The sequence below is a fragment of the Phascolarctos cinereus genome, unplaced genomic scaffold, assembly GCF_003287225.1.
Source record: "Phascolarctos cinereus isolate Bilbo 61053 unplaced genomic scaffold, phaCin_HiC Scaffold_1;HRSCAF=81, whole genome shotgun sequence".
Classification (NCBI taxonomy): Eukaryota; Metazoa; Chordata; class Mammalia; order Diprotodontia; family Phascolarctidae; genus Phascolarctos; species Phascolarctos cinereus.
Genome location: NW_027555514.1, coordinates 287,873,624 through 287,892,285, shown reverse-complemented (window position 1 = coordinate 287,892,285; position 18,662 = coordinate 287,873,624). Strand labels below are relative to the sequence as shown.

The 18,662-nt window shown below is 41.0% G+C and overlaps 1 protein-coding gene across 1 annotated transcript in view; it reads left to right on the top strand.

Moving 5' to 3' along the window:
- The first annotated feature begins 4,969 nt into the window (after window positions 1–4,969).
- ACR (acrosin) overlaps window positions 4,970–18,662 on the top strand; it is a 38,151-nt gene continuing 24,458 nt past the window's right edge. Inside the window, exons 1-3 of the mRNA XM_078147853.1 lie at window positions 4,970–5,397; window positions 5,936–6,145; window positions 6,823–7,106. Of these exons, the coding sequence (XP_078003979.1) occupies window positions 5,288–5,397; window positions 5,936–6,145; window positions 6,823–7,106 (604 nt within the window). The 5' untranslated portion in view covers window positions 4,970–5,287. The remainder of the gene's footprint in view (window positions 5,398–5,935; window positions 6,146–6,822; window positions 7,107–18,662) is intronic.

The following is an 18,662-nucleotide window of genomic DNA, read 5'->3' as shown; positions in this document are numbered from 1 at the left end:
TCCCAAGAGTCACCAAAAATAGAAAGGAGAAAAAGGTGAAGGAGGACAAATATGCCAAACCCTCTGTTTTGCTTCCTTCAGAACGTTCAAGCCTCAGATCTTGCCAATTGGGTTCACGTGATGGGTGGTGTTGAGACTTCTCCATTGGTATTGGCCTTCCTGATAAAGGGTAGTGACAATGACACCGGGCATGGTCACAACACAGGTGATGCCACTTCTGCCACAGCAAATACTTCTTCTGCACATGTCACTTGTAGTAAAGTGCCTAAAGGGTCATATATGTCTCTTGCATACAAGTTGTCCTGGGCTCCAAGCTGATACTGAGGGTCTCCCTCCTGGGCTCTTCTAAGTATCTCAACCGTAATTCTTCTACCTTGTTTCTTTTCTGTTTGTAGTTCTTGAATTTGGCAGATATTCTCACCTGAATCCTAGACAGAATCCTAGAAAGGGGCCAGCAGTAAAGCTCATGGCTCCCAATGTCTGTTCACAAATCCACCAACTATAGGCCACAAGCAAAGTTCACTAGAAGTTCTGTTAACTTATATTAACTTCACTAGAAGTTAGTCTACTGCAAGGAGGCAGGTTGGATCTTAGAGATGTCCTAGAAATATGGTATCCAAACCAAGATGTGGCCAGGACTCTGGTGGAAGGGTGGAACTCACCAGGGACAGGAGAGATGTAACAGGTTATGACTACATCATAAGAAATGATGAAAGGGATGGATTTGGAGAAACCTGGGAAAACCTATATGAACTGATGGCGCACAAGACCAAGAGGACATTTCATTTGACTGCAGTACTGTAAAGGAAAGCAACTGGGCCAGAGGACAGAATTCTGACCAGTTCCAGGCCTAATCCCAACTGCAGAGGACCAATGATAAAGCTTCTCAAGTCTGTCTCGGCAGAGAGGTCACAGCTGAGATGCACATGTTCAGACGTAGTCAGTCAACCGGCATTTATAGAATGCTAAGCCCTGGGATCCACCCACTCAGTAAACAATAGGAGGACACTCTCGAGGTCTCTCTTAAGAACTTTGGAATTGATTGTGTGACGTAGGAAACACTGGCCTAGCATCGCTCACCATGGCGTGCGCTCATCAGAGAAGGTGCTGTGCTCTATGAGCAAAGTGGAATTGAAATAGCTCCAGAGCAATGCAAGAGGCACAGATTTAGAGAATCCACCCCAAATGTTTACACGGAGTATTTGTGCCCGACCTGAGCTCCTCCTATCGGTCTGATCAGCCACAGTCGGACATACTGTAACTTGACTCTAACATAGCGATATCTTTTGGTCCTCTTTGAGAGGAAAGCACAACAGCCATTCCCTGCCTTACCCACCAAAACCTCCCCCTCCTTCAGAATCATGTCAGAGGCAGGATAGCCCATCTGTGTCCCCTTCAGGTCTCATGTGGAAAGTCTCTGCCCTTCTTCCTCAGGGGCCCATCAGAATTATAACATGAAGTCAGCAGGAACTCAGAGGTGCCAAACTCGCTGCTTGCTGGCAGAACCAGATGAAAATGTAATTAGAAAATCTTTAACAAAATAAGTAAAAACACAATACAACGTAGTATTGATGTGGAGTTTTCTAGGTCAATGTGAGGTTCCAGTTTTACACCGCTGGCCTGAAGGTTCTTCTTTCTTCCAAGTAAATGCTTCTTCCCCACAAGGAGACTTGCGCTTTTCCTATGCAGTTCCTCCAAACCTTTCCTGGGACAGTTATCCAAACCATCTCAGAGGAAAAGAGGAGACCCAGAAATCCCTGGGAGGGGCAAGGATCTTGAGACCCATGTCACTAAGCCCAGGAAGGGAGAAGAAGCAAGGGCCACAGGGGATCAATTGACCCTGGGTCCCAAACCCACAAATTACATGCGACAGTTTGAAGAGTGTTGAAGGTTTACAGCCATACACCTGATCTTGAATCCACCCTGGATGCCTCCCACCATTTGCTGTCCTTGCTCTGACACAGGTGCTGCTGAACCAGGCTGGAGAAAATCATGAATCTATGCTGACTGGGTCCACTATAAATTTACATTACATAACATCAACATTCCACGGTGGGCCCCCCCTCTTCCTTTTGTGTATTGTCTCCCCCAAATTAGACAATGAGCTTCTTGAGGCAGGGACTGTCTTTACCTTTCTTCAGATCCCTAGACCTTAGCACAGTGCCTGGCACATAGTAGGTGCTTAATAAATGTTTACTGATTGACAGATTAGGCTTTAAATTAAATAACTATTTGGGGGACTATGGGAAGATAATATGAGGACTTTGGGGTCATACCTGACAAAAAGATTGATTTTTTTTCCATATCATAACTTGGAGATGGGTCACTAAATACAAAGAGGCTCTAAAATGAGGTATTAAAAACTGTATAGGAGATGACCAGAAAAAAAGATTGAAGCAGGAAAAGCTGAGTGTGAGGACTTGGTGATAGGAGATACAGAAGGCCGTGCATGAGAGAAGCTACTTACAGAAGATAAAACACAGGAACTGATAGGAGCTGAAATTGTCTAGGTGACTCAAGCTATTTTGCTGGGAGCCATGATGATTGGAAGAGAGGCACTGATTTGCTGAGAGCGGATTAGGGGGAAAATGGATGTGTTAAGAGAGAAAGGATTGGAATCAGAGCAGCTTTGTACCTTGTAGAAGCTGATTGGAGAAAAGCAGGGCCCTCTGCTTATTTGAAGAGCTATCTAGCCTTATTTCTCTTTATTGCTTTCAACAGCCTAAGAGAAGGGGAACTTTTCTAGGGGTGGCTGCATTACCTTTCATTGCTTTCTATAGTTTAAGAGAAGGTAAAGGGGAGAGACTAGCTTTGCACCTGTTTTGAGCTATGCTGATATCTTTTGCCAAAAGAGTGTAACACTTTTCAGCACCCTGCTAAGAGCGATGTTAAAAGTGACTAACTGTGCTTCAGTGGCCTTAGAGTAGCTAAGAAATGATTGTCCAAAAAGTGATTCTCGGTGAAGACTGTTCTATAAAGAGACCAAGGATACCAAGATCTGCCATCCAGGGCCATCCCAAGCACATAGGTTTCCCTATTCGTGTGCCTTTCTGCTAAGTTTCATAGATGTATGCTCACTCTCTCCTCTGGATACTGTGTCCATTGGTAAGAAAGTCTGATTCAGGTTTGTGGATGTACAATTATATTTTCATTCCTGCTTTTGCCTTCTATTGAATAAATATAATGATTATTCTTTATTTTGCATTATTAAGTAAATGTTTTATGTTTAAGAGTCAATGGTATCTCTCTGGAAAAGGGAGGGGGAGGAATGAAGGGGGAAATTTGGCCAATATGAAAACAAAAGATAACAATAAAAATTGATTTTTAAAAAAAGTCAGCAGTGTCATTGTAACTTACTTTGTGGAAATAGGGAGCATACTGTTAGAAGCATAGGTGTTTTAGTGGTGACTGGTAGGCACCGATTTTTTTCCCCCTTTCCATAGTTACCCCTGAGTACCCTGAATGTACTGGGTTGTAGCCATGTGGTAGAGACACTAACTGAGCCCTCCACACTCCTTCTTCCTTCCTTCCCCACACTTTTAGAGCTGCCAGTGAAGGCACATTGGAGTTATGTGGATGCCACGTGAAGTGGCATTCCTGGGATGTGTGGACATCTCCCCTGAACAACATGAGTTCCTTGAGCACTGAGACATTTTATTTCTGTCTTTGTATCCTCAGCACCTTGAATGGTGCCTGGCATGATAACTTACTATGTGCTCATTGATTGATTGTGAGTCGTGAGGTGTTGTGCTAGAGATAACTTGGGATTTTGAATCAGAAAACTTGGGTTAGAGTTTTAGCTTTATCTTTCATTCTAGGTACATCATTTCATGCCCAGGTTTTGTGTAGGTTAATGCGTTCTCTGTCATTAGAGGTTTTCAAGAAAATATTTCATAAGAGCATGTGGAAGAGGCTGAAGAGACAACACTTGATATGAGTGGGTGTTAGACCAGATGGCTTTAGAGAGTCCCCCCCCCAATCCGCGAGGTTATTGGATCCTCAGTTTCTTCATCTATTTGCGTCAACCAATGGCACACCACAACTTTCAGGTTTGAGCCTCTAAACCAGAGGCCAAGGCTGCAAAAGTGAGGGCTCTCTCTCAAACACATGCTCTCCCAGACCAGGAGATTTTAGTTTTCCATTTAAAATAGAATTGGAAAATGTTTAGCAAAATAAATACGCAGTATAAGATACCAATGATTTGTCATTTTCTAGTCAATATATTGCTGCAGGGATTGGATTCTATTTGAATTTGTACCACTGATCTAGACAACACCCACTTAAGATTCCAGGTACTCTGTGCTCTCCATCCAATAAGACCATAGCACATGAGCCCCTGCTGATGTTCACCTTTAAAAGTCAGCCAAAAGAACACAGTCAACTAAAAGAAAAGGCATTTAATGGGATAGCATAGTAACAAAAGTAGTGACAAAACATTTCCCCCATAAACCTGGTATGCACTTTCCCACAAATCCATATATATCACCAATGGCAAGAATGCACACATGTGGGGAAGGAACATTTGGGGGCAAGGCAGAGAAGCATGGGGGGCAAGTCATGCTTCTGACACAGAAGGGCCACTGATGCTTTCCAGTGCTATCTTGGGGCTGCCCTGAGAGGGCCTGCTTCCTGCTGGTTTCTCAGTGTCCCATGGTGCCCATCAGATGAATATAGCCTTGCCACACACAGGTTGACTGGATGCAAAATCTCTGACTGCAGCTCACCACCTACATCTTCCTGTTTAGCTGAAACCCTAGGCTAATTCTTCCCCAAGGGAAGGTCAGGCATTCATATATTCTTCTAGCTCAAAGGCTATATGCTTTTTCTTCCAATAACTTTTAGGGAAAAATAAGCAGAAAAACTTTCCAGGGACCAGTAAAAAGCCTCCTTTGGAGTTTCCCTGTTTTGTTCCCTCAGTCTTAGCTAGGCAATCTTTTTTCATTCTTCCATGTCAGTGAAGGAACTGGGAAAAGGCACAGAAATAAGGTTGATTCCCTGGAACAAAGTTTTAACTTGTCCATTTGCTCAGCCTGGTACAAGGGCTTTGAGGCACACATAGACATAATGTCTCATGAGGATAACCATACTGGATAACCTGTCCATGGCCTACGGTAGTTGTGGCCTCAAAGGGTAATGATCATGGGAGCCACAATCATTATACCCTTATGTACCTGCAGGTTTTCATCTCCCACTGTTTCCTGGAACACCTCCCATCCCCCCACATTCTCTCTTACCATCACAAGGGGCTCTGGCCTGGGATTGGCTTGGTATTGGGCACTGTGATGTCATGCTGGTTCCCAGTTCAGGCTGGAGGATGAGGAGGACAGGGGTGCTCTGTGAGGCGCTGCTGCTCTCCCTTGTAGGGAATTTGGGGGCTGTTGATGAGGAGCTGTGTATGTAAGTGAATAGAAGTTATGCGTATGCAGGTTCATGTGATTGAGGGTGGAAGACATGTTTGGGGTACATATGAATGAATGTGCAGGGTATATGTTTGGGGACACAGGACACAAGTGTTAGGGCTATCCTAAAGAGAAATGGGCCCTTTGACCTGAGGTCTTCCAGCAGAGGCTGGCTGGCCACATTGGTGGGCTTCTTGGACTAGACAAGCCTATGAAGTCCCTCCTCTCCTCTAGGATTGTGTGCGTGAGAGACAGCATGTTGGGGGGACACACATGCACAAGTGGGGTACACCTGTAGGAGAGAACATGAGAAGGAATGCGGGGGACGCATGAGCTTGGGAGCAAGACATAGAGGTAGTCCTTTTCCTCTCTCCTTCCTCCCAGGTGCCTCAGGGCTAGGGAGAAGGGGATGGGGTGAACTTCCCATTTGGTCTCGTCTAGGGATGGAGGAAAACTGAAGACAGTTTTCAACTCCTACCCTCCCCTTCCCCATCATCCCCTTGTCTTATGAGCCCTGATTTTTGTTCTTCCTCCAGGGGCCCCTGTGGATTACGGCGATGGGCCAACATTGAGAATGTAAAAAACAGTCGAATCTTGGGAGGCAAGGACACTCTTCCTGGGGCCTGGCCCTGCATGGTCAGTATGCAGCTGGTTACCCATAAGGGCCAAAGGTCTCATGCTTGTGGGGGCTCTCTATTGACCCCAGTCTGGGTGCTCACAGCTGCACACTGCTTCAAGGGCACCAGGTGAAGTGATGGGATAGGGGTTGGGAGGCAGTCTCACTTTCCACAGTCATCCCTCAATCTCTCCCTCCCTCCTTCTTTTTCTCCCTTCCCCTTCCCCTTCTCTCTTTTTGGGGGTCTAGCTCTAGAATGTGTTGCTGCAAATGACTCATTTTAGGCATCTTTCCAGAATCTATCTTGTAGTATCTCTTCAAGGACTATCTCTTGTCTGGGGAGGGTGCAGTGTGTCTCTCTGGAGAAGGTCTCTCTGGGGTTTTCTCTCTCTTCCTCTCTGAAGCTGTCAAGGGCCTCTTTCTAGGGATTTGCTTTCTGTTTATAGGGTGCCAGGTCTCAGAATTTCTTGGTGCATCTCTCTCCCTGGGATTTTTTCCCCCCTTTCTAAGTCTTCAGGGCTCTCTGTCTCTCTCTCTCTGTCTCTGTCTCTCTGTGTCTCTCTGTGTCTCTCTGTGTCTCTCTCTCTCTCTCTGTCTCTCTGTCTCTCTCTCTCTCTCTCTCTCTCTCTCTCTCTCTCTCTCTCTCTCTCTCTCTCTCTCCTCTCTCTCTCTCTCTCTCTTTCTCTCTCAGGCCTTCAGGAAACTTACCTGGAGATTCCTCCAGAAGGGATGTGCCCTTAGTAGGTGGGGGTGGGGAGGGAGGTAACGGGCTAATCTGGTCCCTCATCTCACTGGCTGTTTCTTTAGGGACCTGAGTCAGTGGCGTCTGGTGATTGGTGTACGGGAGGTACAGTGGGCAGCAGCAGCCATCCTTGGCCCCCTTGTGCAGGAGCAAAGGGCAGTCCATATTCTTCTCCATGAGCAGTACAACTCTTGGAATGAGAACAATGACATTGCACTGGTAGAGATGAATGAACCTGTTCACTGTGGCTACCTGGTCCAAGTTGCTTGTCTACCCCGGCCTTCAGATGCTCCAGTCAGGGACTCAGAACTCTGTGTCATTGCTGGCTGGGGATACAAAGAGGAGAATGGTAAGCCAGAGATGGGACTTTGGGAGGGGGCAAATCATAGAAGTCACTGGGAATATGAAGTTGAAAGGGTTATGAGGTTACAGTAGCTATAGGGGATATTTCAGCGGCTACAGGAATTATCAAGAGTCATGGACGGGTGTCAAAGGCATCTTAATGAATCATGGAATCTCATGTAAGATTCTGGTCATCATAGGGGCATTACTGAAAGGGGATTATGGGTAATGGGAGAGCACAGACCTCCTAAAGAGACCCAGGGAATCGTGAGGGGATCACAAAGGGGTAATGGGGATACATATTACAATGTCATGGCCCCCACTCATGCAGTCTTTGAGTCTTCTGGGTCTGGGCCAGCTGCCCAGGTGAATTTTTCTTTTGGATTCAGGGATAAGTCATCCACCCTTCTTCTATTCACCCCTTCTTACCAAGGCACCATTTTTCTATAGAGAAACTGCCCTGAAACACATTCTTTAATCAACTGCTTCTTTGGACTTGACTTTAAGATAAGTATCACCAATCTGAGCTCTTCTAAGCGTTTACTACTATGTCAAAGGGCGTGCATTAGAAGGCGGTCTCAGTGCTTGGCTCACAATTTTCCCTTCTCCCCTGTGTCAATCTCTTGCCCATTTATATTAATGTTCCTCGAAAACCCTTCCCTCCCAGCCCCTTAATCTACTTAACTTCCATGGCCTGCACTTCGTTTGCACTTCTGCAGTATTTACACACAGGTGGCTGCATCCTTAATTTCCAGCATCGTAAGTGTTCTCCTTTATGATCAAGAACTCTGAAGTTGGGACTTCTGGGTCATGTGATTAACAAGATGGAGGACTAGACATTTTCTCCTATCTCCTTGACCTCTTAACCATCTCAAAAACAAATTATGTGCCAAAGATAAAGTAACTTCAGCTGTTTCCATGATTTAGGACACCTAGAATCCAAACAAAGGTTAAAAAACCAAAGCAGACCATGAACTGATGCCTGCCCTGATCTTACTCAGGACCCCTCTTCCGCCTCCTACTAAGCTACTAGCAGTGAGGCTGCACTATACAGCCCCAGGATCTAACACAAAGCCTTGCAACAAAACCTGACCCCATGTTCCAGTCTCCTTCACTCTCATCAGTGCTGTGGAGATCTCACCTTCAGGCTGATAGCCATCGCTCTGGGGCAGAAGCTTTCTGGGGTTACAGAGCCAGTGCCATGATGGACCATGGTTTAAGCTGCAAAAGATTTCTGCAGGAGAATCAGAAACAGAAGGAAAGGGGCAGGATGAATATCTGGGCTTGAAATATAGCTCAGCACCCCACACCACTCCACCCCTCCTCTCAGAGCCTAAGAGATGCAAACTGCAGAAATCAACCCCATAGTACTAGAGCAGCAGCTTTCTGACCTGCTGGTGCCAAGATAGATAACTGAGAAATAGAGGGAATAGGACAGAACGCTTGATTGTGTGTGTGTGTGTGTGTGTGTGTGTGTGTGTGTGTGTGTGTGTGCGCGCGCACGCGCGCTATGTAGCACTCTGGCAGGTCTGAGGGAAAGAGCTCAGCATATAGATAGGGCCAGTTCTGTTTCCCCCAAAAGTCATTTGTGGCAGATACCTACCCTGGTGAGCCATGAATTGCCTAGTGTGGGAAGATGAGATGATTTGAAATCTAGGCGCCAAAGCAACCACAGTTAGAGGTGAGGAAATTAGAAAGTGAGCAATAGGGGAAAACCCTGAAATTACCAAAGATCTCAGAAAGAAGAAAACTCAAAGACCTTGAACATATTCAGAGAAATCAGCAAGGAAAATATTAACAGCAGAAAGAAATATGGCTTCTAAATTTAATAAATGAGTTCAGGCATCTATGAATAAATATTGTCAAACAAAGGAAAATGATCTGACACTTAGAGACAGAGGATCTTGTGGAATTTGAGGAGAATATGAGGTCACAATACACTGTTAATAAGTGGTTTAAAAGAGAAGTGTGAATTATGAAAGCAGAATTTATGGCCTGCCCAGCAAAAATAATGGGCAGAGTAGAAAAAGTAGAATCTGAAATGGCAAATCTTAGCAAAGAAACAAAAGACGGAACAGTAGATTGGAAATGCAAATATACAGAAGCGAAGGACAACCTAGAAGAAGAGAAGCAAAAAAGAAATTAAGAGAAAATCTGGTCACTTTGCATGCAAGCAAAACCTACTGATTTTAAAGATGGGCTATAGAGAGACAACTTAAGGGTCATAGGCCTCCCAGAAAAACATTATAGGACAAAAACTCTTTTTTTTTTCAATTTTCAACATTTTTATTTAAAGTCTTGAGTTCCAAGTTCTATCCCTTCCTCCCTCCCTTCCCTCTCCCCTCCCTGAGATGGTGAGCAGTCTGCCATAAGTTGCATGTGTGCAATCGTGTAAAACATTTCCACATTAGCTATTTTGTACAAAAAGAGTCAAATAGAAGAACAAAATGAAAGGGAAAAACTAACATGCTTCAGTCTGTATTCAGTCAATATCAATTCTTTCTCTGGAGGCAGATAGCACACTCCATCATAAGTCCTTTGGGATTGTCTCGGATCATTGTATTGCTGAGAAGAGCTAAGTTATTCCCAGTTCTTCAGTGAACACTATTGATGTTACTGTGTACCACATTCTCCTGGTTCTGTTCACTTCACTCTGCATCAGTTCATGTAAGTCTTTCCAGGTTTTTCTGAACTCATCCTGCTTGTCATTTCTCACAGCACAATAATATTCCATTACCATCATATACCACAGCTTGTTTAGCCATTTCCCAATTGATGGGCACCCCTTTGATTTCCAATTCTTTGCCATCACACAAGAGCTGCTATAAATATTTAAGTAAAAAACTATTAACACGATTATATAGGAAAATAATAGAAGAGAACTGTGCAGAACTTCTGGACATAAAAAATGAAATACCTATTAAAAGAATTCACAGATTGCCACCAGAAAAAACCCAAGACTGCAAACTTCAAGACATATAATGGTTAAATTTAACAATTCAGTTTAGAAACAACAAATTCTGTAAGCAACAGGGGAAAGACATTCAAAAACAAAGGAAAGGAAATTTAATTAATTCAAGACTCTTCTGCATCTATCAGAAAACACAGAAAGGAACAGAATAATGTGTTCTGAAGAGCAATGAAGTGCAGGGTGCATACCAGGATGACTTTACTCTAAAAATATGAGTTTAACCATAACAACAGAAGAGGGAAAAATCATAATTGGAAAAAAAATTCCAGTGTTAGAGACAAATGAAGAAAAATATAAACATAATTCTCATAACTTTAAATGGGAATGGATTAAATAACCCAATAAAATGAAAAAGAGTGACAGATTGGATAAGAAAACAAAACCCTACAATCTGTTGCTTATATGAATCACATTTGAAAAATGAAGACGTACACAAAAATAAAACTGAGGAGATGGAAAAAATTTGCTATGAGGCAAATGAATCCCCAAAAGCAGGAGTTACAATTATGTTATGTGACAAAGCAAAAACAAACATCTGAAATACAAAAGGGATAAAGAAAGAAACTATATTATGCGGAAAGGAACCACAGACAGCACACCAACATCAGTAATAAACTTTAATGCTCCAATTTCCTTAGTGCATAAATTCATAAAGAAAATATTAAGAGAGCTACAAGAAAACATAAACAGTGACAGAAGACTTCAATATTCCTCTCTCTATTTTGGATAAGTTTAACAGAAAGAAAAACAAAAGGGAAAATATGGAACTGAACAAATTGCGAGAGAAACTAGAGTTTCTCTAGTTTATGGCTGCATCTAAATATGACAACAAAAGAAAATACATATTTCTCTGCACCACAATTTTACAAAAATTGGCTGTGTATTAGGGCACAGAGACACTGCAAAGAAATTTTGAAAGGTAAATAGTTGAGCACATTCTTTATGGACCACAATGCAGTAAAAATAGTCATTTGTTCAGGTCCTAAAAACAAAAAAGGCCCAAAGAAAGATTTACCAATGAAATACTAAATAATGAGTGAGTTAAAGAACAAATCATAGAAACAATTAATGATTATGTGAAGGAAAATGATAATGAGAAAACAACATGCCAAAATTTCTGGAATGTAGCTAAAAGCAGTATCCCAGGGAAAATATAATAACATCTGTGCAAACACGCACTAACAAAATAGAAAAAGAGAGGATTAGTGAACTGAAATACATTTGAAAATTAGAAAGTCAACAAATAAGCACACTTAAATTAAGCACAGAGGAAGAGATTTTAAAAATGAGAGAAGAAATAGAGTATTTGAAAACAAAAATATAGAAATGACAAAATTAAAAGCTAGTTCTTTGAAAAGACCAATGGACTAGATAAACTTTTAACTAATCTGATAAAGAAAGGGGTAGAAAGTGAAATCAATAAAATAGCAAATGAGTAAGATGAAATCAAATCAAAATGAGAAGAAATAAAAAGGATAATTAGATCATATTACACACAGTTATTTGCACAGAATAAAAAAAGAAATAAAGAAATAAATTTAAAAGTACAAAATACTCAAACTATCAGAAGGCCAGATACAGATCTTAAATAACCCAATGTCAGAAAAGGAAATAGAGCTGGCTGCAAAGGAATTACCAAAAACACAGGACACCCTGTCTTTATGGATTCATGGGAGAATTCTACCAAACTTACAAAAAATAATTAGTACCAATGGTTCACAAGTCATTTTCAAAAATTGAAAAAGAAAGCATCCTGCCAGAATTGGCTTGTGAGACAAATATAGTTCTTATACCTAAACCAGGGAAGGATAGAACACAGAAGGAAAACTATAGACCAATTTCATTATTGAATATCGACTCAAAAATTTTAAATAGCATTTTATCAGGTAGACCATAATGACTTATCCAAGAAATCATTCATTATGACCTAGTGGGATTTAGAGCAGGGGTGCCTGGGTGGTTCAACATTAGGAAAACATTCAACATGATTAATCATATTAAAAACCAAAACATCTAAAACCACATGATCATCTCAATAGATTCAGAGAAGTCTTTTTGACAAAGTGCAGCACTCTTTTGTGTGAAAAACTTTACAAAATATAGGCATAGAGGAAGCTTTTTTTTTAAACATCAAAAAAGCCATCTATCTAAAATGAAAAGCAAGCATCATGCTCAGTGGGTATACACTAGAACATTTCCCAATAAATACAAGAGTGAAGCAAGGATGCCCACTTTCCCCATTGTTTTATATAGTTCTGGGAATGCTAGCAAAAGCAATAAAACCAGAGAAAGAAATGAAAGGCATAAAGATAGATAAAGAGGAAATCAAACTGGCCGTATTTGCTGATGATATGAAGGCTTACTTGGAAAACACTAGAGAAAGTAGCAAAGATACTAATTGAGATAATTAATAGCAAAGTTGCAAGCTACAAAATAAACCCTCAAAAATGAACTCATTCCTATGTAATAACAAAACCCAAGAAACAAAAATAGAAAGGGAATTTCCACTCCCAATAATTTCAAAATGCGTAAAATATTTGGGGATCAAACTCCCAAAGCACAAAAAAAACCTTGTACAGATTCAATTGTAAAGTGCTTCTTAAAGAAATAAAGAACAACTTGAATAGCTGAGGAATATGCAGTGCTCATGGCTAGGCCATGCCAATATAATAAAAATGACAATATTACCAAAGGTAATGTATACTTTAAATGCTAAGGGGTACTCTATAGTACTTGATAAAATAATAACAAAATTCAATTGAAAAAACAAAATCTAGAATAAAGACAATGATGAAAAGGAGAAAGGATGAAGAGGGAAGAAGTGTTCTAGACTTTTAATTATGTTACTGGGAAGAAATCATTAAAAAACATCTGGTATTGAGATAGATAAATGGAGCAGACTAGACTCACAGACAATAGAACTTGATAACCCAGTGTTTAATAAATGGAAAACACAAATTACCTAGGGAAAAAAACTTATTTGCTAAAAACTGCTAGGAAAAATGAAAAGCAAATAAGGCAGAAGTTGGGCTTAAACTAACATCTTATACTATATTCCACAATGTATTCTAAATGGACATGGGACCTTGATCTTAAAGATCATTCTGTAAAAAAATTAGAAGAGAAACAGATCACATGCCTTTCACAGCCATTCCCAACTAAGCAAGAGATAGAGGCAATTACAAAAGATAAAATTAATAACTTTACGTGAAACTGAAAAATTTCTTTTTAGGCAAAATTGATAAACCTGGGATGAGAAGGAAAGTGATAGGGTTGGAAAAATCTTTGTATCAAAGTTCTCTGAGAAGAGTTTGGGATCCAAGAAAGAGAAATAATCATACAAACATACACATATTGTATATACATATACACATTACACATATGGAATAGCTGTTCCTCAATAGATAAGTGGTCAAAGGATATGAACATACAGTACTCAAAAGAAGAATTGTAAAGTATTCGCAATCACATGGAAGAATTCTTTAAATCACTAATAAGAAGAGAAATAAAAATCAAAACAACCCTGAGGTTTCACCACAGACATTGGCAATAGTCAATGTTGGAGGGATTGTGCAATGACAGGAGCACAAACACATTGTCGGTAGGGCTGTGAAATGTTATAAACATTTTGGAAAGCAGTTTGGAATTATGCAAATAAAGTGATTAAGATGTCTATACTCTTTGAATCAGAGACTCCATTACCGATCTTATTATACCCCAAGAAAACTAATGATAATAAGAAAGTCCTCATACACACCAAAATATTTACAGCAAAACTTTTTGTGATATCAAAGAATTGGAAATAGATGCTCTTCAATTAGGGAATACCTAGAAATTTTGGCAGGTGAATATAATGGAATCTATCTATCTATCTATCTATCTATAATGGACTGTGAATATAATGGAATATATCTATGTATATAATGGAATATATATATGTATGTATATATATATGTATGTATATATATATATATATATATACACACACACACACGTATAATGGACTGCAAAAAATAATTTGTGAGGAATACAGAGAAACATGGAAAGATTTATATGAACTGACACAGAGAAAGTAAGCAGAGCCAAGCAAACAATATAACAACACAAGGTAAATGGAAAGGATACTTATGCACCAAAAAATCAAAAGTGAATATATAAAAATTATAAAGATCAAGCATGATTTGAATAAATTTGAATTTGAATATCTCTATATGGGAAAATGCCCCCAATCCACCTCTTTATGGAGGGGGGAGGCCTATAGATGTTATACATTGCACAAATTTTTGGACCTTTTCCAATGCATTCATTAGTTGTGCTGATTTTTTTTTCTCTTTAAAAAATACTGTTTATCACATGGTCTGGGAAGGAGAGGAGAAAGAATACTTAGGATAACTATGATGGGGTAAGAAACAGAAGGCATCAATAAAAACTTATTTTAAGAAAAGGAACACTGAAATTCCTTCTCCTACTCACCATCTCCCATCATCCTATCTTCCCCTCTTCCTTGGTCCCCTTAAACCTTTCTTTTCTTACTATGATCTTTAGTCCCTTCAGCTCTCAGTGCTTTCAGGCTATCATCCCTTTCTTTTCTATCAAATTATTTTTCATCCACTTTGTATATATATCTTGTATGCACCTAGTTATTGTTGTTTCTCCCATTAGAATGCACGCATTTTGAGGACAGGGATCATATTTTTGCCTTTGTATCTCAAATAGTACAGTGCCTGTCGCACAGTGCCTTGTCGAATCCAGTAATGCCACGTTCATGGCAGTTTCCTGATTTCCCATAGTGTTACCCTGATTTAACCCTGTAAAAAAAGATAGCAAGGTTAGGTTCATATAGTAGCCCATTCTTAATGAAACCATGTTGACTTCATCTTTAGTGATCACTGCTTCCCTTTCTAAATATTCTTAAACCATCCCTTCTATAATATATTCAGGACCTGCCAAAAATCAAAGTCTAGTGTCCTGACCTCTATTTTCTGAAGATTCCATCCTTTACCCATCAACAACGGCTAACCCATACACATCTCTCTTCCATGTTTCTGAACATCAGGACCTCACCCCACCACACCACGAAGGATACTTCTAATGAGAGAAATAGGCAGGTTTCCTCCAATTTTCTTTTAGATCAGTTCACACATCTTTAAACACATGTGACTGAAAAATGTAGAAAAGAGAATATTCTATGGTATCTATTCCTTCTTGATTGAAAAAAAAAGTTGGTAGCAGAACTAGACATGTCACTCAAGACTCTTATTGAGTACGATGTGTTGAATGTATATCTTAAAATCATAAAAATTCGATGTCATATTTCACCTTAGAGATACATTTTGTCAATGATACATTAAGCATTAGCCTCAACAGAGGTATCCACACACACACACATATGTGTATACACACATACAAACATACACATATTCATACACATACACACGCAAGGCCCACCCTCACTGAGGAAACATTTACATAAGGCCCTCACCATCATTACTGAGGATGTCCAATGCAGACCCCAAATAGAAGAGTCATTCTCTAAAGGTGATGGTCATCCAAATGCTACTATTTATAGAGCTGTGACATCCCAGTTTTAAGAAGGGGACAATATCTATTCAAACCATAGATCACAAGCTCCCACCAATGTTTAGAGAGTCCCCATGTACAGTAAGGTCTGTGTGTGGCAAGGGCCATCCCTCTGTCTTACCTTGAAGGGGGACAGAATAGATACCTCTACCCTCTTCTCCCCCCCTACCCTTCTCTAAGGGAGACTTTCATTCCTTCCAGGAGGGGAAGCAAGAGGTTGGGGCCAGAGGCAGTCCACTATGCTTTCTTCAGGGGGAGATGGGTGCTAGGCTAGAAGTATATCTGCTCCCTTAAATATTGTTTGTGTGGGGTATATGATTGGGTTACATCTAAATTCTGATCACTTTGTCCTTCTTGGGTTTGGAGGACCACAAGCTCTATATCCAAGGCTTGACCCCTTTCCCACCAAATAATTCTACAATGAGCATAGAGAATAGCAAAAAAGTCATTTATCCAAATCATAGCAAAACAGAAATCATAGAAGGTACACACAGGAGAATATAGATCAGACAATACAAAGTGGTGAGGCTCTCCCGTTGGGAGTGAGATAACTCAGATTAACCAAGAGAGAGTCCCAGATCTCTCTCAATGGTAGCAAGCTGGGTTGGGGACGTGATGGAGAGTGCTTGCTACTCCTCTCACATCTTCCCAGGGGCTTTTCTTTGTTCAGTAACTGTAAGTGGGGCTGGCCTTTCCCAGAAGTGCTTGAAGTGACTCAAGGCTTAAAGAGTCCCAAAGAATACTGGCTGAGACCTGAAGCTCTTTCACTCACACAAACCATTCATCGCCACTCATGAGGACAGAGGCCCATACCAATGGGCTTTGGGACCCATTACACATGGATTTTGAGTGTGTTTGTGTGTGTGATCCAGAGAATAATAAGTTCAAAACAAAAGATGTTCCAACAACAGTAAAACACGTAGCCAGAAAGATGTCTCTCCACATACATGGTGTTACACTGTATTTCTGGCTGCCATATCCACTGCCCATTGAAGGGGGATCATCGTTGAAGGGTGTGTGTGTGCCTAGGGAGCAGGAATGGAATGGTGCACCAGAAATGTATGTGGCCAGACCACCTAGGTGTCTGGGGCACTTTGTGCCTCCAGTGCTGCAGAGAGCAGCCAATACTTTGATTCCTTCAGTAGCTCTGTCCCTCTGTCACAATGCTTTTCTTTGCTGGGTTCCCAGGAATCTAAATGATGTCTGTGCTGTTGCGACTGCTGCTGGGCAGGCTTGCTGACTTCTGAGGAGCTGCTCTCTGCTCCCACCTATTGGTCTTTAGTAGCTATTCTTCAATTGTTATCATTAACTGCTTTCTTCTGCCACCTGCTGGACTGCAGCTGCCAGGCAGCCTTTTCCTGAGGGGAGAAAGCCAAGGTCTTTGAATCATAGTTCATTAGGGCATTGCAACCACGTACAACCTGGTAGCCCACAAAAGCCAGGAGAAGCCCTTAAGCTAAGATTAAATCTATTTAGGCAACTTTTTCTCCTTCTTGCTGGACTGAAGCTCCCAGATCCCAGTCCTCTATCTGACTTAGGGTTAGAAATTCCTTTCACACTCTGTCAAAAGTTGGTATTGTTGGATTTCATTTCTTTTACATCCTCTACGTGGAGGACTTCATTTAGCACTCGAAAGAATCTCTGTGGAACTTGGGTGAGGAAATTGTTTTCAACTCCAATAATATCCTGATTACCATGCACATCAACCAAGGTCTCGGTGGATCTAGTGGGGTCCTGACTCAGTACCTGCTGACCCAATTCCCATGTGCTGCATCTCTGCCTTTGTTATGCCTTCTCAGTAGCAGCAAAATGAGTGGCTTCCCTAGACATATTACTCACTTTATCAATTAATCAACAAGGATTTATTAAGTGCCTACTGCATGCCAGGCATTGTTCAATACTGGAAATGCCAAGACTTATGAATAAGAGAGTCCATACTTTTTTGAGTGAGCTTCACTTTCTTTGGGGATATAACTAGAGTTTCAGCTACCAGGTTATAACTTCAGCTGGATGGATAGCCTTAGAGTTATTTCATCAATGGATGTGTCTTGGACAGACCAGTCAGGTGAACAGTGAGGTAAGCCCAGGATACATAGGAATAGATTGCTTCACATCCTGGGAAATCGTTCAACACATTCTTTTGATTTTAAACATATGTTTTTATTGATATCTTCTATTTTGACACATTTCCTCTTCCCAGGGAACCATCATATATAGCAAAGATTTAAAAAAAGAAGATGAGGGAAAAAAGCAAAACCAATTAATACATAAAAGATTTGAAAATGAGGCTATGTTTCACAACCATGGATTCCTCTCCCTTCTCCCTCCTCCTCCAGTAATTCTGGCGTCCTCTCACATCGTGTCGTGTAAATCTTTCCATGTGTAAGAGATGGGTGCGTGTGTGTGTATGTGTGTGGTGTGTTTTGCCCAGGTAGGTTATGTGTGCCCACATGGGTCATTCTAGATGTGGCTTGCAGGGAGTTAAGACTGAACATCTTTAGAATCTCTTCCCCTCCCCCCACTCTTCTCCAAGGGAGAGGAGACTTTGATTTTGGCTGAGAGGAGAAGCAGGAGATTGGGGCCAGAGGCTGGCTACACAGCTTTCCTCAAAGAAGGGTATATTGGGCTAGAATTATATCTGTCTTCTCTCTTAAATGTTGTTAGTCTAGGGGAAATCATTTTTAGGTCCGAGCTATGCTGCTGATCACTATCTTTCAATGAGGAAGAAATGCCACAAAGTTTCTGTCTTAATTACTCTCCCACCAAATGTGAGGTCCATAACGAACACACATAGCAAATAACAAATAAACCCCATTTATCCAAGTCATATCAAAATAGGAATTAGAGAGAGTATGCATAGGAGAATATTTACCAGCCAGTACAGGGTGAATGAGCTCTCCCAGTAGGAGTGAAGTGACTCAGCTTGGCCAAGAAGGGGATTCTCAGATCTCACCCAAAGGGAAATTCCCTAAAGTCTCCAGACTAGTGAGCTGCAGTAGGGACATGATAAAG